The 24,331-nt window shown below is 46.0% G+C and overlaps 1 protein-coding gene across 3 annotated transcripts in view; it reads left to right on the top strand.

Moving 5' to 3' along the window:
• Positions 1-24,331, top strand: part of LOC137344485 (sushi, von Willebrand factor type A, EGF and pentraxin domain-containing protein 1-like) — a 128,089-nt gene that overhangs the window by 66,554 nt on the left and 37,204 nt on the right. For 2 of the 3 annotated variants that reach the window (XM_068007492.1, XM_068007490.1), the window contains 3 exons: positions 6,679-6,864; positions 8,468-8,653; positions 13,911-14,096. In XM_068007492.1, coding sequence (XP_067863593.1) covers positions 6,679-6,864; positions 8,468-8,653; positions 13,911-14,096 — 558 coding nt within the window. The remainder of the gene's footprint in view (positions 1-6,678; positions 6,865-8,467; positions 8,654-13,910; positions 14,097-24,331) is intronic. The other variant, XM_068007491.1, reaches the window with a different exon arrangement.

Here is a 24,331-nt window from a genome sequence, read left to right as displayed (position 1 = left end):
ATCATCGGGAGAAATGCCCTCCTAAAGCTTTATGTTACAGATGAACCCAAAGCATCTGGAGTCCATGAACAATCACCACAACGCTGGACCATAACCAACACAAGCTACAAATGCTATTGTAGCTGGCACCTGTATCTTAAAGGGGTAGTTCATCACTACCGTATGGGCAATTATCTGAAATTTCCATTGGTTGAAGGTTTGTTGTTGAGGTTAGCAGTATTAGCTCAACCTGATGCCGTTCAGACTCTGGTTTCCACCATCTCTTCCACCTTTTGAAAGGCTGGGGGTGCCCATTGATGGAGGCTTCGGTTGCATCACAGATCTCCTACTGTCTGCCCTCCCTCAGATCGGTAGGAGTGCTGAGCCGCAGGCTGATGGTAGTGGCACTTGTTGCCCACTCTCTCACTGGCAGCATGCCTGCTTCCCTGCCATCCCCTCCACCAACACCCGCCAGAAAGTCAGCTGGAACAGGAAGCTCCGGCAGCAGTTAAGATACTGCAGTCTGCAACGGGGCCCTCTTAGGTCTTGGCTTCCAGTGATCGTCAACCACGAGCAGCTTTATGTAAGGAATGTACTGTAGCCCGACTTGGATTGCATATATCTTCAGGTGCAACCAGTAATGACCGAGCTGCATAGAAATTCATTGTTGTGGTCACCCTTAACTGCCACAGGCAGTGGCAGCTGTGGTAGTGGGCTGCAGCTGCCTGTGGCAATGGGAGCTGGACGATGTATTGTGCACCCCCATTTTTATTGTGCGACTCTTATTTTCCACCTGAAAACAGGGATGAAAATCGTCCCCAACATACAGAGGAAATCATTCCTATTGTGTTTTTTTTCTCCTTTCGTCCTGTTATGTGTCAGTTAACGTAATTTCGCTCTTTTTATCCACTACCTCAGATTGCCTAGCGCTCTCTCTCTTTCTCTTTTTCCCCGCCTCCCCCCACGCCACCCCTAAAGCAACAGTACATGCAAATCTCAAATGAGTAGACCAGGCCTGTGCTGTGGATATTGGGGATAAGAGAAGGAAAGAAAGCAGAAAGAAGAAATCCTGTCTCTTACTCTGTGCTGCAGTGTATTGGTTCACCAGTGGTGTTGTGTCACTGAGCTGATTTGATAGTCTGTTCAGGGCACTAACTGAATTTGATTTTTTCCCCCAGCTATCACGTGATGATCTTCCAGCTATTAGTAATGGGAGAGCTCCATCACCACTCGATACAGAGCACTGGGAATATGGGATGATAGCAAAATATTCATGTATTGGTGACTATTTGTTGATTGGTGCAGACAAACCTGTTTCTACAGGTACTGGAAAGTGGGACAAGGAGCCTCCGACATATAAAGAAGCAGTTAATTGCTACTTTTTGTTTGAATATCAGAATACTCTTCTTGAACAACTCCAGTGACAATCATTTAATCATATGCAAGCATCTCCAATGTCCCACAAACTGAAGGAATGGTTTGCTGGAAAAATTAAACTTTTTGTTGCAGTGGTGTAGTGTTTTTGCGAAATGTAAATTGGTTTAGAACTAAACTGCAATGCTTAACTGTTAGTTTCCACTGAATCATGTACCTCAGAGTGGGACTGAATAAGCCTATAGAACAGAGAACCTTTCTTAATTTAAAGTTGGTAAAATTTCTGATACTATGGTACTCCCACCTACAATCTGCTGGTTATTAAAAAGTAACTTCAATTTCGGGCATGATCCTGCTCCGTTTTTAAAAAATTCATTCATGATATGTGGCCGTCGCTCGCAAGGCCAGTATTTATTGCCTATCCCCGATTGCCCTTGAGGAGGTGGTGGTGAGCCGCCTTGTTGAACAGCTGCAGTCCGTGTGGTGAAGGTACTCACCCAGTGCTGTTAGGTAGAGAGTTCAAGGATTTTGACCCAGTGACGATGAAGGAACGGTGATATATTTCCAAGTCGGGATGGTGTGTGACTTGGAGGGGAATGTGCAGTTGGTGTTGTTCCCATCTGCCTGCTACTCTTGTCCTTCCAGGTGGTAGCGGTCGCGGGTTTGGTAGGTGCTGTCGAAGTAGCCTTGGCGAGTTGCTGCAGTGCATCCTGTGGATGGTACACACTGCATCCACTGTGCGCCGGTGGTGAAGGGAATTAATGTTTAGGGTGGTGGATGGGGTGCCAATCGAGCGGGCTGCTTTGTCATGGATGGTGTCGAGCTTCTTGAGTGTTGTTGGAGCTGCACGCATCCAGGCAAGTGGAGAGTATTCCATCACACTTCTGACTTGTGTCTTGGAGATGGTGGAAAAGCTTTGTGGAGTCAGGAGGTGAGTCACTTGCCGCAGAATACCCAGCCTCTGACCTGCTCTTGTAGCCACAGTATTTATGTGGCTGGTCCAGTTAAGTTTCTGGTCAATGGTGACCCCCAGGATGTTGATGGTGGGGGATTCGGCAATGGTAATGCCATTGAATGTCAAGGGGAGGTGGTTAGACTCTCTCTTGTTGGAGATGGTCATTGCCTGGCACTTGTCTGGCGCAAATGTTACTTGCCACTTATCAGCCCAAGCCTGGATGTTGTGCAGGTCTTGCTGCATGCGGGCTTGGACTGCTTCATTATCTGAGGGTTTGAGAATGGAACTGAACACTGTGTAATCATCGGCGCACATCCCCATTTCTGACCTTATGATGGAGGGAAGGTCATTGATGAAGCAGCTGAAGATGGTTCGGCCTAGGACACTGCCCTGAGGAACTCCTGCAGCAATGTCCTGGGGCTGAGATGATTGACCTCCAACAACCACTACCATCTTCCTTTGTGCTAGGTATGACTCCAGCCACTGGACAGTTTTTCCTCGATTCCCATTGAACTTTAATTTTTCTCGGGCTCCTTGGTGCCACACTTGGTCAAATGCTGCCTTGATGTCAAGGGCAGTCACTCTCACCTCACCTCTGGAATTCAGCTCTTTTGTCCATGTTTGGACCAAGGCTGAAATGAGGTCTGGAGCCCAGTGGTCCTGCGGAACCCAAACTGAGCATCGGAGAGCAGGTTATTGGTGAGTAAGTGCCGCTCGATAACACTGTCGACACCTTCCATCACTTTGCTGATGATTGAGAGTAGACGGATGGGACGGTAATTGGCTGGATTGGATTTGTCCTGCTTTTTGTGGACAGGACATACCTGGGCAATTTTCCACTTTGACAGGTAGATGCCAGTCTTGTAGCTGTACTGGAACAGCTTGGCTCGAGACGTGGCTAGTTCTGGAGCACAAGTCTTCAGCACTACAGCCGGGATGTTGTCGGGGCCCATAGCCTTTGTTGTATCCAATGCACTCAACCATTTCTTGATGTCACGTGGAGTGAATCGAATTGGCTGAAGACTGGCTTCTGTGATGGTGGGGATAACGGGAGGAGGCCGAGATGGATCATCCACTCGGCACTTCTGGCTGAAGATGGTTGCAAACACTTCAGCCTTGTCTTTTGCACTCACGTGCTGGACTCCAACATCATTGAGGATGGGGATGTTTGCAGAGCCGCCTCCTCCCGTTAGTTGTTTAATTGTCCACCACCGTTCACGACTGGATGTGGCAGGACTGCAGAGCTTTGATCTGATCCTTTCGTTGTGGAATCGCTGAGCTCTGTCCACAGCATGTTGCTTCCGCTGTTTAGCATGCATTTAGTCATGAGTTGTAGCTTCACCAGGTTGGCACCTTATTTTTAGCTACGCCTGATGCTACTCCTGGCATGCTCTTCTACACTCCTCATTGAACCAGGGTTGATCCCCTGGCTTGTTGGTAATGGTAGATTGAGAAATATGCCGGGCCATGAGGTTACAGATTGTGCTGGAATACAATTCTGCTGCTGCTGCTGATGGCCCACAGCACCTCATGGATGCCCAGTTTTGAGCTGCTAGATCAGTTCTGAATCTATCCCATTTAGCACGGTGGTAGTGCCACACAACACGTTGGATGCTATCCTCAGTGCGAAGACGGAACTTCAGCTCCATGAGGACTGTGCGGTGGTCACACCTACCAATACTGTCATGGACAGATGCATTAGCGACAGGTAGATTGATGAGGATGAGGTCAAGTAGGTTTTTCCCTCGTGTTGGTTCGCTCACCACCTGCCTCAGGCCCAGTCTGGCAGCTATGTCCTTCAGGACTCTGCCAGCTCGGTCAGTAGTGGTGCTACCGAGCCACTCTTGGTGATGGACATTGAAGTCCCCCACCCAGAGTACATTCTGTGCCCTTGTTTCCCTCAGTGCCTCCTCCAAGTGATGTTCAACATTGAGGAGGACTGATTGATCAGCTGAGGGAGGGCGGTAGGTGGTAATCAGCAGGAGGTTTCCTTTCTCATGTTTGACCTGATGCCATGAGATTTCATGGGTCCAGAGTCAATGTTGAGGATTCTCAGGGCCACTCCCTCCTGACTGTATATCATTGTACCGCCACCTATGGTCGGTCTGTCCTGCCGGTGGGACAGGACATACCCAGGGATGGTGATGGAAGAGTCAGGGACGTTGGCTGAAAGATATGATTCTGTATGACTATGTCAGGCTGTGGCTTGACTAGTCTGTGGGACAGCTCTCCCAATTTTGGCACAAGTCCCCAGATGTTAGTGAGGAGGACTTTTCAGTGTCGACTGGGCTTGGTTTGCCTTTGTTGTGTCCGGTGCCTAGTGGTCCAATGCCAGGTGGTCCGTCTGGTTTTATTCTTATTATGACTTTTTTTAGTGAGGTTTTACAACTGAGTGGCTTGCAATGCTATTTCAGAGGGCAATTAAGAATCAACCACATTGCTGTGGGTCTGGAGTCACATTTCGACCAGACCGGGTAAGGACAGTTAGGTTACAAGTGTTGTAGAACAATTCCTTCAGAGGTACAATGGTACAATAAACTCCTTGATTGTGTTGAGAGTCCACAAGGAGACTGCTTGGGACAGATGGGATTTTTAACCATCTGAATAGGCAGTCAGTTTAATATCTCATCCAAAGGATGACACCTCTTCTGAGGCAGTATTCCCTTACTGCATTGGAATGTCAGCTTAAATTATGTGCCCCATTCCTGGAGTGGGGCTCATACTGATAAACTTTTGACTTTGAAGTGGGGAGGGCTTGCAACTGAACTAAGCTGACACTTGTTAATAAATGGAACCCTCCAGAATGATAAAGATACAATATACTCCTTTTGACTTCAATCTTTTTTGCTTCCCAGTCATGTTACAAAATTCAGTGCTGGGAAAGAAGACATTTTATCCACTTTTCTCACCCAGTAACCACATCATTTCAGGCTAATACCAGCTCTGGAAATGCCAGATACTGTATAATGTATCCTCTGCTGTGCCCTAAGGATTGAAATCAGCCCCAATTATAAAAAAGCATCTCCTACTGCACGAATCTGAATTTTTAATTTCCCAACTTGCCATCTCTGTTGTCCCCTTTGAGACTGTCATGCAATTACCATGCTCTGGGATAAAAGGAGTGTGGGGCGAAGGTGGCTGAAGTCTTTTCCACCTGTGGTGGGATGAAGTGGGGGGTGGGGGTCAGGACAGTGTTGGGGGATCAAATGATGCCCGAGCAGAGGTCAAGGAAGGGGACTGATAAGGTAGGATAGAGCGATGTTGTGGGGCACTTAACGAGGATGAGAATTTTAAATTCAAGGAATGGGGGGGGCGGATAGCCAGTATGGATCAGCAAGGATGGGCTGGTATTAAACATGTGTTTTGAATGAATTGGAATTGATGGAGGGAGGAGAATGGGAGACCAGCAAGGAGGATGTTGGAAATATTGAGTCAATGATAAGAAAGGTGTGCAAAAGGGTGTCGGTAGCAGTGGAGCTGCAATAGGGGTGGAGGCAGGAGATGTTATGGAGGTGGAAATGAGCAGACTTGGTGATTGATAAGATGTGAGATCTGAAACTCAAATTTTGATCAAACAGGCTGCAAATGTTTTCAACAGTCTGACTTAGCCAGAACAAATGGCTGGAGAGGGCGATGGAGTCAATGGGAAACAAGCAGAACTTATGACGGGACCTAAAAACATTGGCATTCGTCTTCTCAGTGTTGATTTGGATGAAATTATTACTCATGCATGAATTAATGTCAGTCAGGCGGATTCACAATAAAGAAGTGTTTTTTAATAATTCACTCTCGGGATGTTGGCGTTGCTGGCAAGGCTTAATTTATTGTCCATCCCTACTTGCCCTGAGAAGATGGTGGACTTTCTTCTTGAACCACAGCAGTGGTTTGATACAACTAAGTGACTTGCTAGGCCACTTCAGAGGGCAGTTAAAATTCACCGACATTGGTGTGCGACTGGAGTTACGTTTTGGCCAGCGCAGGTATGGATGGAAGGTTCCCTTCCCTGAAGGACATTAGTGAACCAGTTGAGTTTTTACGACAATCCGACAGCTTTGTGGTCTGACAAGACAGAAGTGGTTGTTGGGTTTGAAGGAAGTGACGGAGAGGTAGAGCCTGGTGTCACCCGCATACATATTTAAGCTGACCCAATGCCTGTGATTGATGTCACCAAGGCAGGTGGACGAGGATGAGCAGTGGTACAAAGATAGATCAAGGAGTTAACACGCTCAAAAATATTTTTGCTGCTAATTTCCACAAATCTGTTCTAGATGTGAGCAAAGCTCAAGAGTGGCACTCCTGAGAGACTTTTTATCAGAAGCATACCTACAGTCAGTTGCCCAGTGGTGACTAATGCATTGTTCTCTTGTCAGTTGTTAGATGTCATCGCCCAGAATTGATTGTAAATGGCCGAATAGTAGCAGGATTTGGACCAACCTATAAATATCGGGAGACGATCACCTACCGCTGTAATGAAGGTTATGAAATGATTGGCAACAGTGTCATTGAATGTAGTGAAATTGACACATTTGTGCCCCCACCACCTACCTGCAGACCATGTGAGTAAACATTTCTGAAACTTGAGAATGGAATCAAATGACTTGGGTTCAACTTTTCCGAAGCCTGTCAAAACTATATAAATGTCTAAATATTGTTGTGAATTTTCCCCTGTTGACATTAGTGCACTGGTTTCTTCATTGCTCCTCTTCATGCTAAAGGGTTATACCAGGTCTGGAAATTCCAGATACTGTATAATGTATCCTTTGCTGTGCCCTAAGGATTGAAATCAGCCCCAATTATAAAAAAGCATCTCCTACTGCACGAATCTGAATTTTTAATTTCCCAACTTGCCATCTGTTGTCCCCCTTTGACACTGTCATGCAATTACCATGCTCTGGGATAAAAGGAGTGTGTGGCGAAGGTGGCTGAAGGCTTTTCCACCCATGGTGGGATGAAGTGGGGGGTGGGGGGCAGGACAGTGTTGGGGGATGAAATGATGCCCGAGCAGAGGTCAAGGAAGGGGATTGATAAGGTAGGATAGAACGATGTTGTGGGGCACTTAACGAGGATGAGGATTTTAAATTCAAGGAATGGGGGGTGGATAGCCAGTATGGATCAGCAAGGGTGGGCTGGTATTAAACATGTGTTTTGAATGAATTGGAATTGATGGAGGGAGGAGAATGGGAGACCAGCAAGGAGGATTTTGGAAATATTGAGTCAATGATAAGAAAGGTGTGCAAAAGGGTGTCGGTAGCAGTAGAGCTGCAATAGGGGTGGAGGCAGGAGATGTTATGGAGGTGGAAATGAGCAGACTTGGTGATTGATAAGATGTGAGATCTGAAACTCAAATTTTGATCAAACAGGCTGCAAATGTTTTCAACAGTCTGACTTAGCCAGAACAAATGTCTGGAGAGGGCGATGGAGTCAGTGGGAAACAAGCAGAACTTATGACAGGACCTGAAAACATTGGCATTCGTCTTCTCAGTGTTGATTTGGATGAAATTATTACTTATCCATGAATTAATGTCAGTCAGGTGGACTCACAACACAGAAGTGTTTTTTAATAATTCATTCTGGGGATGTCGGCGTCGCTGGCAAGGCCACTTTTATTGTCCATCCCTACTTGCCCTGAGAAGGTGGTGGTGGAGTTTCTTCTTGAACCGTAGGAGTAGTTTGATACAACTGAGTGACTTGCAGGGCCACTTCAGCGGGCAGTTGAGATTTGCAGACATTGGTGTGGGACGAGTCACATACAGGCGAGCCCAGGTATGGATGGCAGGTTCCCTTCCCTGTAGTACATTAGTGAACCAGTTGAGTTTTTATGACAATCCGACAGCTTTGTGGTCTGACAACACAGAAGTGGCTGTCGGGTTTGAAGGAAGTGATCGAGAGGGAAGTGATGGAGCCTGGTGTTATCAGCGTACATATTTAAGCTGACCCAATGCCTGTGATTGATGTCACCATGGCAGGTAGACGAGGAAGAGGGGCGGGCCAAAGATAGATCAAGGAGTTAACACGCTCAAAGATTTTTTGCTGCTAATTTCCACAAATCTATTCTAGATGTGAGCAAGGCTCAAGAGTGGCGCTGCTGAGAGACTTTTTATCAGAAGCATATCTACAGTCAGTTGCCCAGTGGTGATTAATGCATTGTCCTCTTTTCAGTTGTTAGATGTCATCGTCCAGAATTGATTGTAAATGGCCGAATAGTCGCAGGATTTGGACCAACCTATAAATATCGGGAGACGATCACCTACCGCTGTAATGAAGGTTATGAAATGGTTGGCAACAGTGTCATTGAATGTAGTGAAATTGACACATTTGTGCCCCCACCACCTACCTGCAGACCATGTGAGTAAACATTTCTGAAACTTGAGAATGGAATCAAATGACTTGGGTTCAACTTTTCCGAAGCCTGTCAAAACTATATAAATGTCTAGATATTGTTGTGAATTTTCCCCTGTTGACATTAGTGCACTGGCTTCTTCATTGCTCCTCTTCACTCTAAAGGGTTGTAACAAATGAAATGGAACATTTTTTGGTGAACAGCGGATATGTGATATACAGGTCACATTTAAAACACAGAATTTTATACTTTCTTACCTTTTGTAGTCATATCTGCATAGAAATGGTGAAGGTGTGGACAGAGGTCTCCCTCTGTATGATCAGGAGAAATGTCGTCCTAATGTTTTATGTTACAGATGAACCCAAAGCATCTGGAGTCTAGGAATAGTCACCAAAACCTGGACCAGAACCTGCACAAGCTGTAAATGCTAATAGAGCAGGCACCTGTATCTTAAAGTGGTAGTTCATCACTACCATATGGGCAATTATCTGAAACTTCCATTGGTTGAAGGTTTGTTGGAGAGATCAGCAGTAGTAGCATCTTTGATTGAAGCTCAACCTGGTGCCGTTCAGGCTCTGGTTTCCACCATCTCCTCCACCTTTGAAAGGCTCAGGCTGCACATTGATAGAGGCTTCAATTGCGTCACAGATCACGTACTGTCTGCCCAACCTCAGATCGGTGGGAGTGCTGAGCCGCAGGCTGATGGTAGTGGCACGTGTTGCCCTCTCTGTCAACGGCAGCATACCTGCTCCCATGCCATCCCCTCCAACACCTGCCAGAAAGTCAGCTGGACCAGGAAGCTCCGGCAGCCGTTAAGATATGGCAGTCTGCAGCCGGGTCCTCTTGGGTCCGTACTTCTAGTGACCGTTGACCACGAGCAGCTTGATGTACGAATGCACTGCAGCCCGACTTGTATCGCAAAGATCTCCAGGTGCAGCCTGAAACGACCCTGGTGTATAGAAATTCAGGGCTGTGGTCATCCTTAACTGCCACAGGCAATGCAGTGGCAGCTGAGGTAGCCAGCTGCAACTCCTATCACTGCATTCTGTAGATTTGGCCTCTCATGAGAAGTGCAACCTGCTCCTATGCTGCTCCTCACTGAGGTTCAGGTAACTTAATCTAGGCCATTTGACCCTATTAGCAGGGAAAGGCTGCCTGTGAGCGGTCCTCCTCCTGCCTGGACTCCTTTCAGGGCAATACGCTGCCTCCTGAAACCACCCTCCCCCGCACCCCGCTCCCCCACCTGTTCCTGCATTCATTTAAGCATGGTCAATTTCACACCCATCCTTCAGCGGAGCAAACACTGCTAACAGTATGGTAGGAATGCCAAACAAGTAGAATTGTAGCAGGGAAATATAGTTGCAAATGTCTGTTTCTAACATGTACTGTCCAGTAGTACTGGGAGGTAACAGCACTGAGTGTCCATCACACTGAAGTCAATAAAAATGGCATCAGGGTCCCTTTGACATTATTGGGCTCCAATTTGAATATTTGGTGAGGCTCCTGCCTGCTTCTGACACGAGCTCTGGCTGTCTATGTCTGGGCGCCGATCAAATTGTCAACGGGCGGATCAGCAATGGGAGCTGGACGGTAAATTGTGCAGCCCCATTGTTATTGCGCTATTGCTATTGCGCAAACATTTCTTTCTCACCTGAAAACAGGGATGAAAATCGTCCCAACGTACAGAGGAAATCATTCCAATTGTTTTTTTTCTCCTTTCATCATGTAATATGTCAGCTATAGTTAGTTCGCTTTTTTTATCCACTACTTCAGATTGCCTCTCCTTTCTTTTTCTCTCTCTTTCTTTCCCCCTCCTCCCATCCCTCCCCTGAAGCAACAGTACTTGCAAATCTCAGATCAGTAGACCAGGCCTGTGCTGTGGATATTGGGGATGAGAGAAGGAAAGAAAGCAGAAAGAAGAAATCCAGTCTCTTACTCTGTGCTGCAGTGTATTGGTTCACCAGTGGTGTTGTGTCACTGAGCTGATTGAGCTTTTAATCCCTGAAGCTTCAGATTTGATAGTCTGTTTCGGACAGTAACTGAATTCCATTTTTCCCCAGCCATCACATGTAATGATCTTCCAGCTATTAGTAACGGGAGAGCTCCATCACCACTCGATACAGAGCACTGGGAATATGGAATGATAGCAAAATATTCATGTATTGGTGACTATTTATTGATTGGTGCAGACAAACTTGTTTGTACAGTGACTGGAAAGTGGGACAAGGACCCACCGACATGTAAAGGCACAGTTAATTGCTACTTTTTTTTGATTGTCAGAATATTGTTCTTCGACAACTCCAATAACAGACACTCATTTAATCATATTCAAGCTTTTGCAATGTCCCATAAACTGAAGGAATAGTTTGCTGGAAAAATTAATGTTTTTGTTGCATAAGTGAAATGTTTTTGCCAATTGTAAATTGGTTCAAACTAAACTGCAATGCTTAAATGTTAAAGTTTCCACTTAATCATGTACCTCAGAGTGGGACTGAATAAGCCTGTGGAACAGAGAACCTTTCTTAATTTAAAGTTGGTAACATTTCTGATACTTTGGTACTCCCACCTACAATCTGCTGGTTATTGAAAAGTAACTTCAATTCCGGGCATAATCCTGCTCTTTTTTATTAATTCATGGTATGTGGCCGTCGCTGGCAAGGCCAGTATTTATTGCCTATCCCCAATTGCCCTTGAAAAGGTGGTGGTGAGCCGCCGCCTTGAGCCACTGCAGACATTGTGGTGAAGGTTCTCCAGCAGTGCTTTTAGGTAGGGAGTTCTAGGATTTTGACCCAGCGATGATGAAGGGAAAGCGATATATTTCCAAGTCAGGATGGTTTGTGACTTGGAGGGGAACGTGTAGGTGGTGGTCCGCTGCGACTGCTGCCCTTGTCCTTCTCAGTGGTTGAGGTCGAGGGTTTGGGAGGTGCTGGCGAAGAAGTCTTGGCGAGTTGCTGAATTGCATCTGATGCTGATGGTGCACACTGCAGCCTTGACGCAGCAGTCGTGGAGGGAATGAATGTTTAAGGTGGTGGATGTGGTGCCAATCAAGCGGGCTGCTTTGTCCTGGATGGTGTCGAGATTCTTGAGTGTTGTTGCAGCTGCAATCATCCAGGCAAGCGAAGAGTATTCCATCACACTCCTGACTTGTGCCTTGTAGATGGTGGAAAAGCTTAGAGGAGTCTGGAGGTGAGTCACTCACTGCAGAATACCCAGCCTCAGACCTACTCTTGTAGCCACAGTATTTGTGTGGCTGGTCCATTTCCTGTTGAATGTTGACCCCCAGGATGTTGATGGTGGGGGATTTGGCGATGGTAATGCTAGAATGTCAGAACTATCATGTTCCCACTTACCTGACTGTAATATTCTGTCAAGATGTAGTAGAGTTTTACGTTGCACCCGTTAGGTTACAGGTGCTGTAGAATAATTCCTTCAGAGGTACAATGGTACAATAAACTCCTTGGTTGTGTTGAGAGAACACAAGGAGACTGCTTAGGTCACATGGGACCTTTTAACCATCTGAATCGACAGACAGTTTAATATCTCATCCAAAGGATGACACCTCTTATAAGGCAGTATTCCCTTACTGCATTGGAATGTCAGCTTAAATTACGTGCCCCAGTCCTGGAGTGTGGTTCATACTGATAAACTTTTGACTTATTAGTGGGAGTGCTTGCAACTGAACCAAGCGTCACTTGTTAATGCTGGAGGGTTCCATTTATTATCAGGATACAAAATATTCCTTTTAAATTCAATCTTTTTTGCTTCCCAGTCAAGTTACAAAATTCAGTGCTGTGAAATAGGACATTTTTTCCACTTTTGTCACCCACATCATTTCAGGCTTTTATCACGTGTGGAATGGCCAGTTACTGTATAAACTATCCTCTGCTGTGCCCTAAGTATTTAAATCAGCCCCAATTATTAAAAAAGCATGTCCTACTGCACGAATCAGAATTTTTAATTTCCCAACCTGCCATCCTTGTTATCCCCCTTTGAGACTGTCATGCAATTACCATGCTCTGGGATAAAAGTAGTTTGGGGCTAAGGTGGTTGTCGGCTTTTCCACCCAGGGTGGGATGAAGTGGGGGTGGTGACAGGCCAGTGTTGGGGGACCAAATGCTGCCAAAGCAGTGGTAAAGCAAGGTGACTGATAAGGTAGGATAGAGCGATGTAGTGGGGCACTTAATGAGAATGAGGGTTTTAAATTCAAGGAATGGGGAGCGGATAGCCGGTATGGATCAGTAAGGGTGGGTTGGAATTAGGCATGTGTTTTAAATGAATTGGTATTCATGGAGGCAGGAGAATGGGAGACCAGCAAGGAGGATGTCGGAAAGATTGAGTCAATAGTAACAGAGTTGTGCAAAAGAGTCTCGGTAGCAGTGGGGGTGGAGGATGGAGATGTTATGGAGGTGGAAATGAGCAGACTTGGTGATTGATAAGATGTGAGATTTGAAACTCAAATTTTGATCAAACAGGCTGCAAATGTTTTCAACAGTCTGACTTAGCCAGAACAAATGTCTGGAGAGGGCGATGGAGTCAGTGGGAAACTAGCAGAACTTATGACAGGACCTGAAAACATTGGCATTCGTCTTCTCAGTGTTGATTTGGATGAAATTGTTACTCATGCATGAATTAATGTCAGTCAGGCAGACTCACACGACAGAAGTGTTTTTTAATCATTCATTCTGGGAATGTGGGTGTTGCTGGCAAGGCCAAATTTACTGCCCATACCTACTTGCCCTGAGAAGATGGTAATGGACATTCTTCTTGAACCGCAGGAGTAGTTTGATACAGATAAGTGACTTGCTAGGCCACTTCAGAGAGCAGTCAAGATTTGACGACATTGGTGTTGGTCTGGAATCATGTATAGGCCAGCGCATGTATGGATGGCAGGTTCCCTTCCCTGAAGGACATTAGTGAACCAGTTGAGTTTTTACGACAATCCGATAGCTTTGTGGTCTGACAACACAGAAGTGTTTGTAGGGTTTGAAGGAAGTAATGGAGAGTCAGAGCCTGGTCTTATCAGCATACATATTTAGGCTGACCCAATGCCTGTGAATGATGTCACCATGGTAGATAGACGAGGAAGAGGTGAGGGCCAAAGATAGATTAAGGAGTTAACATGCTCAAAGCTTTTTTGCTGCTAATTTCCACAAATCAACTCTAGAGTGAGCAAGGCTCAGAGTAGCGCTCCTAACGGACGTTTCTTGAGAACCTTAACTACAGGCAGTTGCGGTGGCGACTCATGCATTGTCCTCTTGTCAGTTGTTAGATGTCATCGTCCAGAATTGATTGTAAATGGCCGAATGGTCGCAGGATTTGGACCAACCTATAAATATCAGGAGAAGATCACCTACCGCTGTAATGAAGGTTATGAAATGGTTGGCAACAGTGTCATTGAATGTAGTGAAATTAACACATTTGTGCCCCCACCACCTACCTGCAGACCACGTGAGTAAACATTTCTGAAACTTGAGAACGGAATCAAATGACTTGGGTTGAACTTTTCCGAAGCCTGTCAAAACTATATAAATGTCTAAATATTGGTGTAGATTTTTTTCCCAGTTGACATTGGGACATTGGCTTCTTCATTGCTCCTCTTCACTCTGAAGGGTTGTAAAAAATGAAAATGGAACATTTTTTGCTGAACAACAGAAAGTTAATATTTAAATCTGATATAAAGGTCACATTTAAAATACAGAATTTTATACTTTATTAACTTTTGTCGTCATAACTATATAGAAATTGTGAACGTGTGGACAGAGGCCTCCCTGTGTATCATTGGGAGAAATGTCCTCGTAAAGTTTTATGTTACAAATGAACCCAAAGCATCTGGAGTCCAGGATCAGTCACCACAACGCTGGACCAAAACCAACACAAGCTATAAATGCTATTGTAGCTGGCACCTGTATCTTAAAGGGGTAGTTCATCACTACCATATGGGCAATTATCTGAAACTTCCACTGATTGAAGGTTTGTTGGAGAGGTTAGCAGTATTAGCATCTTTGAAGCGCAACCTGGTGCCATTCTGACTCTGGTTTCCACCATCTCCTCCACCTTTGAAAGGCTAGGGTTGCACATTGAGAGAGGCTTCAGTTGCATCACAGATCTCCTACTGTCTGCCCTCCCTCAAATCGGTGGGAGTGCTGAGCCGCAGGCTGCTGGAAGTGGCACGTGTTGCCCTCTCTGTCAATGGCAGCATGCCTGCTACCCCGCCATCCCCTCCACCAACACCCGCCAGAAAGTCAGCTGGATCAGGAAGCTCCGGAAGCAGTTAAGACTCTGCAGTCTGCAGCCGGGCACTCTTAGGTCTTCGCTTCTAGGGATAGTCAACCACGAGCAGCTTTTTGTAGGAATGCACTGTAGCCTGACTTGTATTGCATATATCTCCAGGTGCAGCCTGTAAAGACCCAGCTGCTTAGAAATTCAGGGCTGTGGTCACCCTTAACTGCCACAGGCATTGCCGTGGCAGCTGTGGTATTGGGCTACTGCTCCTGTCATAGCATTCTGCAGATTTCTGAAATGGCCCCTCATGAGAAGTGCAGTCTGTTGCTATGCTGCTCCTCACTGGGGTTCAGGTAACTTAATCTGGGCCATTCGACCTTGTTAGCAGGGTAAGGCTGCCTGTGAGCGGTCCTCCTCCTGCCTGAACTCCTTTCAGGGCAATGCGCTGCTTCCTGAAACTCCCCCCTGTTCCTGCAGTCATTAAGGGGTGGCCAATTTCACTCCCATCCTTCAGTGGAGCAAACACCGCTAACAGAATGGTAGAAATACCAAACAAGCACAATTGTAGCTTGAAAAATATAGTTGCAAATGTCTGTTTCTTACATGTACTGTCCAGTAGTACTGGGTGGGTACAGCACTGAATGTTCATCACACTAAAGTCAATAAAGTTAGCATCAGGGTCCCTTTGACATCATTGGGCTTCGATTTGAATACTTTAGTGAGGCTCCTGCCTGCCTCTGACAGGAGCTCTGGCTGTCTATGTCAAGGCCCCGATCAAACTGGTGACAGCGGATTGGCAATGGGAGCTGGACGGTAAATTGCACACCCTTTCGTTCTGTTATGTGTCAGCTATCGTTGGTTCACTCTGTTTATCCACTACCTCAGATTGCCTCGTGCGCTCTCTCTCTCTCTCTTTTTTTTTTCCCCCTCCCTCCACGCCACCCCTAAAGCAACAGTACATGCAAATCTCAGATCAGCAGACCAGTTCTGTGCTGTGGATATTGGGGATGAGAGAACGAAAGAAAATAGAAAGAAGAAATCCTGTCTCTCTTACTCTGTGCTGCAGTGTATTGGTTCACCAGTGGTGTTGTGTCACTGAGCTGATTGAGCTTTTAATCCCTGAGTTTCATATATGATGATCTTCCAGCTATTAGTAACGGGAGAGCTCCATCACCACTCGATACAGAGCACCGGGAATATGGAATGATAGCAAAATATTCATGTATTGGTGACTATTTATTGATTGGTGCAGACAAACTTGTTTGTACAGTGACTGGAAAGTGGGACAAGGACCCATTGACATGTAAAGGTACAGTTAATTGCTACGTTTTGTTTGAGTATCAGAATACTCAAACAACACCAATGACACTCATTTAATCATAAGACCATAAGAGATAGGAGCAGGAGCAGGAGTAGGCCATTCGGCCTCTCGATCCTGCTCCGCCGTTCACTGAGATCATGGCTGATCTGATTTTTACTCAACTCTACTTTCCTGCCTTTTCCCCATATCCTTTGACTCTCCTGCTGATCAAAAATTTGTCGAACTCATCCAAATTTGTCGAACTCATCCAAATTTGTCGAACTCATCCAAACTGAGTCATTGAATACATTGAATGTATTCAATGACTCAGCCTCCACACCTTTTTGGGGTAAAGAATTCCAAAGATTCACGACCCTCTGGGAGAAGAAATTCCTCCTCATTTCCATCTTAAACAGGCGATCCCTTATTCTGAGACCATGCCCCCTGGTTTTAGATTCCCCCATGAGGGGTAACATCCTCTCAGCATCTACCCTATCGAGTCCCCTCAGAATCTTGTATGTTTCAATAAGATCTCCTCTCATTCTTCTAAACTCCAATGAGTATAGACCCAACCTGTTCAATCTTTCCTCAAAAGACAACCCTTCCATACCCGGAATCAACCTAGTGAACCTTCTCTGAACTGCCTCCAATGCAAGTATGTCCTTCCTTAAAAAAGGGCACCAGAACTGTAAGCAGTACTCCAGGTGTGGTCTCACCAGCACCCTGTACAGTTGTAACATGGCTTCCCTGCTTTTACACTCCACCCCCCTAAAAATAAAGGCCAATATTCAGTTTGCCTTCCGGATTACCTGCTGCACCTGTATGTTGAATTTTTGTGTTTCATGTACGAGGACACCCAGATCCCTCCTGTACTGCAGCATTTTGTAGTATTTCTCCATTCAAATAATATTTTGCTTTTTCATTTTTCCTCCCGAAGTGGATGACTTTACATTTTCCCACATTATATTCCATCTGCCAAATTTTTGCCTATTCGCTTAACCTGTCAATATCCCTTTGCAGACACTTTGTGTCCTCATCGCAACTTACTTTTCCACCTATCTTTGTATCATCAGCAAATTTGGCCCCAAGATATTCTGTTCCTTCATCCAAGTCATTGATATATATTGTAAATAGTTGAGGCCCCAGCACTGAGCCCTGCGGCATCCCACTAGTTACAGATTGCCATTTTGAAAATGACCGTTTTATCCCGACTCTTTGTTTTCTGTTTGTTAGCCAATCCTCTATCCATGCCAGTATATTACCCCCAACACCATGAGCTCTTATCTTGTGCAGTAATCTTTTGTGTGGCACCTTATCGAATGCCTTTTGGAAATCCAAATATACTGCATCCATTGGTTCCCCTTTATCCATCCTGCCCGTTACTTCCTCAAAGAACTCTAATAAATTTGTCAGACACTATTTCCCCTTCATAAAACCATGTTGATTCTCCTTGATTGTATTGAGTCTTCAAATGTCCTTCGACTACTTCTTTAATAATGGATTCTAGCATTTTCCCAGTTCGGCTAACTGGTCTATAGTTACCTGCTTTCTGTCTCACTCCCTTCTTGAATAGGGGTGTTACGTTTGCGGTTTTCCAATCCGCTGGGACCTTTCCAGAATCTAGTGAATTCTGGAAGATTACAACCAATGCATCCACTATCTCTGTAGCCACTTCCTTTTAAGACCCTCGGATGCAAGCCATCAGGTCCAGGGGACTTGTCAGCCTTTTTACCCATTAGTTTACCTGGTACTTTTTCTCTAGTGATAGTGATTATTTTTAGTTCCTCCCTCCCTTTTGCCCCTTGATTTTCGACTATTATTGGTACATTATTTGTGTCTTCTACTGTGAAGACAGATACAAAATATCTGTTCAATTCCTCTGCCATTTCCTTGTTTTCCATTATTTCCCCAGTCTCATCCTCTAAGGGACCAATGTTTACTTTAGCTACCCTCTTCCTTTTTATATACTTGTAGAAGCTTTTACTGTCAGTTTTTATATTTCTTGCTAGTTTAATCTCATAATTTATTTTCTCCCTCTATTATTCTTTTAGTAATCCTTTACTGTTTTTTAAAGTTTTCCCAATCTTTGGGCTTACCAGTAATCTTTGCCATGTTGTCTGCTTTTTCTTTTAACCTGATACCATCCTTGACTTCCTTAGTTAGCCATGGTTGGTTCACCCTTTTTGTGGAGTCTTTCCTCCTCACAGGGATATATTTTTGTTGCGAGTCATAAAATATCTTTTTAAATATTTGCCACTGCTTATCCACCATCATACCATCTAATCTGTTTACCCAGTCCACTTTAGCCAATTCCACCCTCATTCCTTTATAATTGCCCTTATTTAAGTTTAATACAGTAGTTTCAGACCCAAGATCCTCACACTCAAACTGGATGTTAAATTTTAACATGTTATTATCACTGCTTCCCAAGGGATCCTTTACTTTGAGATCATTAATTAATCCTGTTACGTTACCCATTACCAGATCCAAAATGGCCTGTTCCCTGGTTGGTTCCCCGACATATTGGTCTAAGAAACAATCCCTAATACACTCTATGAACTCCTCCTCGGGGTTATTTTTGCCAATTTGATTTGTCCAATCTATGCGAAAGTTAAAATCGCCCATGATTATTGCATTACCTTTTTTACAAGCCCCCCTTATTTCCTGATTAATATTTTGCCCTACAGTGCAGCTACTGTTAGGGGCCCTATATACTACTCCCACCAGTGATTTCTTTGCCTTGCTATTTCATATCTCCACCCAAATTGATTCGACATCTTGATCTTCTGAGCCAAGATCATTTCTCACTATTATACCAATTTCATCCTTTATTAACAGAGCTACCCCCCCACCTTTACCTTTTTTCCTATCCTTCCGAAATGTTAAATAACCCTGAATATTTAGCTCCCAACCTTGGTCACCTTGCAACCACGTCTCTGTAATGGCCACAAGATCATACCCATTTGTTTCTATTTGTGCCGTCAATTCATCTATCTTATAAATGCTGCGCGCATTCAGATAAAGAACCTTTAATTTTGTCTTTTTACCATTTTTTCCTACCCCGGCCCTATTTGCTAGTGCACTCTTTTATGTTTGTACGCTCTGTCCCTTCCTGATCCACTCTGTTTATCATTACCCCCATCACTTTCCTGTACTACTTCCTTGTCTTTTCTCTTTATCAATCTAAACTTCGCCCCACCTGAGCCCTCCCCCTGCCTCTATTTAGTTTAAAACCTTCTCTACCGCCCTAGTTATTTGGTTTTCCAGAACACTGGTCCCAGCATGGTTCAGGTGAAGCCCGTCCCAACGGAACAGCTCCCTCTTTCCCCAGTGCCAGTGCCCCATGAATCGAAACCCACTTCTCCCACACCAGTCTTTGAGCCATGCATTCATCTCTCTGATCTGATTTACCCTGTGCCAATTTGCTCGTAGCTCAGGTAATAATCTGGAGATTATCACCTTTGTGGTTCTGCTTTTTAATTTAGTCCCTAGCTGCTCAAACTCAATCAGCAGAGCCTCTTTCTTAGTCCTACCTATGTCGTTGTTACCTACGTGGACCACGACAACTGGATCCTCCCCCTCCCACTCCAACTTTCTCTCCAGCCCTGAGGAGATGTCCTTAACCCTGGCACCGGGTAGGCAACACAGCCTTCGGGACTCTCGCTCTTGGCTGCAGAGAACAGAATCTATCCCTCCAACTATACTGTCGCCTACTACAACCACATTCCTTTTTACTCCCCCCACTTGAATGGCCCCCTGAACCACGGTGCCGTGGCTAGTTTGCTCATCCTCCCTGTGGTCCCTGCACTCGTCCACAAGGGCTGCAAGAACCTTGTATCTATTGGACAAGTGCAGAGGCTGAGGCTCCTGCAATGCTACCTCCTGGATCCCCTTACCTGCCTCACTCGCAGTCACACCCTCCTGTCCCTGACTACGTGCCAATTCTACAGTATTTAATCTAAGGGGCGTGACTGCCTCCTGGATCAAAGTGTCCAGGTAACTTTCTCCCTCCCTGATGCCTCGGAATGTCTGCAGCTCGGACTCCAACCCCTCAATTCGGAGCCAAAGTTCCTTGAGCTGCAGACATTTACCGCAGATGTAGTCACCCTGGACAAAACTGCCCAGTAGCTCCCACATATTGCAGCTGCAACACATCTCCTGCCCTGTCATAACTATCTTATTTATTTAATTGATTACTACAATTTCAATCAAATTATTTTTAGGTTGAACCAAATACTGGCCTTGTTTATTTTATTAAATTAAGTTTTTAGTTCTTTTTTAAAAAAAAAATTAGTTTTATGCTATAAGTTACTTAGTATACAGTCCGAAGAAAGAAGAAAACAGAAGAGATACTCACCGCCAACCACTACCTGCCTTACCTGTGACGTCACACTGCAGTTTTGTTTCACTGGGCTCGATGTTAGCAGGGCTGCGGGTTCGCGGCGGGGGGGCTATGCGCCCGGTGAAATTAGTCTGCCCCCCGTGCGATCGCAGCCCAATTGGGTCCACTTACCTGGTCTTCCGGGTTCCCCACTGCTGATCTGCGCGTCGGGCGGGCTGCGCATGTGCAGTAAGTTCTGTCAGCTGGAGGAGCTCTATTTAAAGGGGCAGTCCTCCACTGACAGATGCTGCAACAAATAGAAAAAATTACAGCATGGAGCAGCCCAGAGGGAAGGCTGCTCCCAGTTTAATAATGCCTCACTCCAGGTATCATTAGATGGGGTGAGGAGGAGGGGGAGGACAGAGATCTTCCCCCCCGGCGGGCAGGAGGAAGCGGCCTGCCTTTGCCACCAGGAAGGCCTGGCTTGAGGTGGCAGAGGAGGTCACCTGCACCACCAACATATCGCCCACCTGCATACAGTGCAGGAGGCGGTCTAATGACCTCAGTAGGTCAGCCAAAGTGAGTACACTTACTCATTCCCCTACACTCCATCTGCCACATCACCGCCCCCACCCCACACCTCCTTCTGCACTGCCAACACTACTCTGTCACATCACCCCTCATACCCACTCAAACCTCATCCTCATCTTACCTGCACTTACTCACCTTGCCAGTACTCATCCCGCCACTACCACTCAACCCAATCCTCATACAATCTCATGGCTCTATCTCATACTCACCCTCTCGTGCATCTCTTTCACGGTCAGCCTCACTCAACCTGCCACTACCTGTGCTGCAGCCACAGGGCATGCATCACATATGTGCAGTAGGCAGCGTGAGGCAAACGTGTCGTGAGCATGAAGGGGATGCACAAGGGTGTTTGAGGGTTTGTCATGGTTGTTACTTATATTGAATTTCTGACCAACTCACATTACATATTATATTGGCACCACTACTGCCACGTCTTTGCAAATCTTGTCTGGTTTGTGCAATAATACCCTTTCCTGAGGATCACTATGAAGACCCACAACTGATGCCACCCATTGTGTCACTGCAAAGTAGGTGTAGGTGTATTAGCAGGGCTGTTTTGTGCAGACGACTGAGAGACGTCGGCGATGTCCCAGGTGGCAAACTGGAAGGATGCGGAGGAGAAGTTGTGGAGGGCAGTGGTGACTTTGACAGCGACAGGTAAGAAGATGGTGCTCGGGCCAGCCGGGAGCAGCTCGGCATGAAGGAGGCTGCAGATATCCACGACTACATGTCGAGTGACTCTGAGCCTCCGTGCGCACTGCTGCTCAGAGAGGTCCAGGAAGCTGAGCCTCTGTCTGTGGACCCTGTGGCGAGGGTAGTGCCCTCTGCGACGCATCTCTCTCTGCAGTTGCCCTCCCTCCTGCTGTACAGGTGGATGTGTCACAGCACTCTGTTGTGGAGCTCCACGTGTCAGAGGTGGACGGCGAGGCTGGTGATGCTATTCGCCCTCCGAGGAGGTCATGACTGCAGCTACGGCGGCCCCCATCCAGAAGATGTACATCTGAGGGGGTCCGCAAGGTAGGTAAGTGTGTCCTCACACCGGGGTTGCGGTTCCAGGTCGGTTAATTTTCTTGTTAGGAGGAGGGTGGTGGAGGCCAACCTTTGTCCAATTTGACGGAGTGGCCACCTGTCGAATGGACCTTTGCAGCTCCCACAGGCTGCTGGCTGCAACACCTCCGTTTGAACTGGGAGTGTTTCCCCCAGTATGGGAAACAGTCTCAGTTCAGTGTAAAATCCCACCCCTCCTAATGAAACAGCTCAATCAGGTCTGTAAATGACCTGAACAAGCAACATAAATACTTTCAAGTGGCATCCCGCTGGCTTTAATTACCTGCGGGATTCCCACCTGCGGGGGCTGCGCGCGCACGCCGGCGCGTCAGTGGGGAACCCGGAAGTGGGCGGGTTGGAGCCGGGCTCCGAATCCGCTCCGGGATTCCCCGATTTTCGTAGCCCCCCTGCCAGGAACGCACCCGATAGCGGGTGCTAAAATGATGCCCGACGTTGCTGTGTCCTGCTCTCGGTACGCTCCTCTCCGCTGTCTAAACAAATGCACCACGCCCCTTACTGCACTGAATCCCCTCACTCACCAAATTCCCAATTATGGACTCTGTCGAAACCAGACTCTTGTCGATAGCTGCTACTCCGTGCTCCCTCGCTCTGATCGTATGCAAGCTTTGCAATGTCACACAAACTGACGGAATGGTTTGCTGAAAAAATTAAACTTTTTGTTACAGAAGTGTAATGTTTTAGCCAAACGTAAATTGGTTTAGAACTAAACTGCAATGCTTAAATCTTAAAGTCTCCACTTAATTGTGTACCTCAGAGTGGGACTGAATAAGCCTGTAGAACAGAGAACCTTTCTTAATTTAAAGTTGGTAAAATTTCTGATACTTTGGTACTCCCACCTACAATCTGCTGGTTATTAAAAAATAACTTCAATTTCGAGCATGATCCCGCTATTTATTTTTATTAATTCATGGTATGTGGCCGTTGCTGGCAAGGCCAGTATTTATTGCCTATCCCCAATTGCCCTGAGAAGTTGGTAGTGAGCTGCCTTGTTGAACCGCTGCAGTCCGTGTGGTGAAGGTACCCGCCCAGTGCTGTTAGGAAGGAAGTTCCAGGATTTTGACCCAGCGATGATGAAGGAACAGCGATATATTTCCAAGTCCGGATTGTGTGTGACTTGGAGGGGAACGTGCAGGTGGTGGTGTTCCAGTGCGCCTGCTGCCCTTGTCCTTCTAGGCAGTAGAGGTCGAGGGTTTGGGAGGTGCTGTCGAAGATGTCTTGGCGAGTTGCTGAATTGTATCTGATGCTGATGGTGCACACTGCAGCCACGGCGCAGCGGTGGTGGAGGGAATGAATGTTTAGGATGGTGGATGAGGTGCCAATCAAGTGGGCTGCTTTATCCTGGATGGTGTCAAGCTTCTTGAGTGTTGTTGGAGCTGCACGCATCCAGGCAAGTGGAGAGTATTCCATCACACTCCTGACTTGTGCCTTGTAGATGGTGGAAAAGCTTTGGGGAGTCTGGAGATGAGTCACTCACTGCAGAATACCCAGCCTCTTAGCTGCTCTTGTAGCCACAGTATTTGTGTGTCTGGTCCAGTTAAGTTTCTGTTGAATGGTGACCCCCGTGATGTTGGTGGTGGGGGATTCGGCGATGGTAATGCTAGAATGTCAGAACGATCATGTTCCCACTTTTTTACCTGTAATATTCGGTCAAGATGTGATACAGTTTTACTTTGTACCAATTAGGTTACATGTTTTCTAGAACAATTCCTTCAGAGCTACAATGGTACAATAAACCCCTTGATTGTGTTGAGAGAGCCCAAAGAGACTGCTTGGGACACATGGGATCTTTTAACCATCTGAATATCTCAGGATGACACCTCTTTTAAGGTAGTATTCCCTTACTGCGTTGGAATGTCAGCTTAAATTGTGACCCCCCAGTCCTGGAGTGGGGTTCATACTGATAAACTTTTAACTTAGTAGTGGGGAGTGCTTGCAACTGAACCAAGCTGACACTTGTTAATAAATGGAACCCTCCAGAATTATGAGGATACAAAATACTCCCTTTGAATTCAATCTTTTTTGCTTCCTGTCATGTTACAAAATTCAGTGATGTGAAACAGGACATTTTTTCCCACTTTTGTCACCCAGTAACCACATCATTTCAGGCATTTATCACGTCTGGAATGGCCAGATACTGTATAATGTATCCTCTGCTATGCCCTAAGGATTTAAATCAGCCCC

The sequence above is a fragment of the Heptranchias perlo genome, chromosome 27 (assembly GCF_035084215.1).
Source record: "Heptranchias perlo isolate sHepPer1 chromosome 27, sHepPer1.hap1, whole genome shotgun sequence".
In the NCBI taxonomy this organism is placed as follows: domain Eukaryota; kingdom Metazoa; phylum Chordata; class Chondrichthyes; order Hexanchiformes; family Hexanchidae; genus Heptranchias; species Heptranchias perlo.
This window is presented reverse-complemented; position numbering and strand designations above follow the sequence as displayed.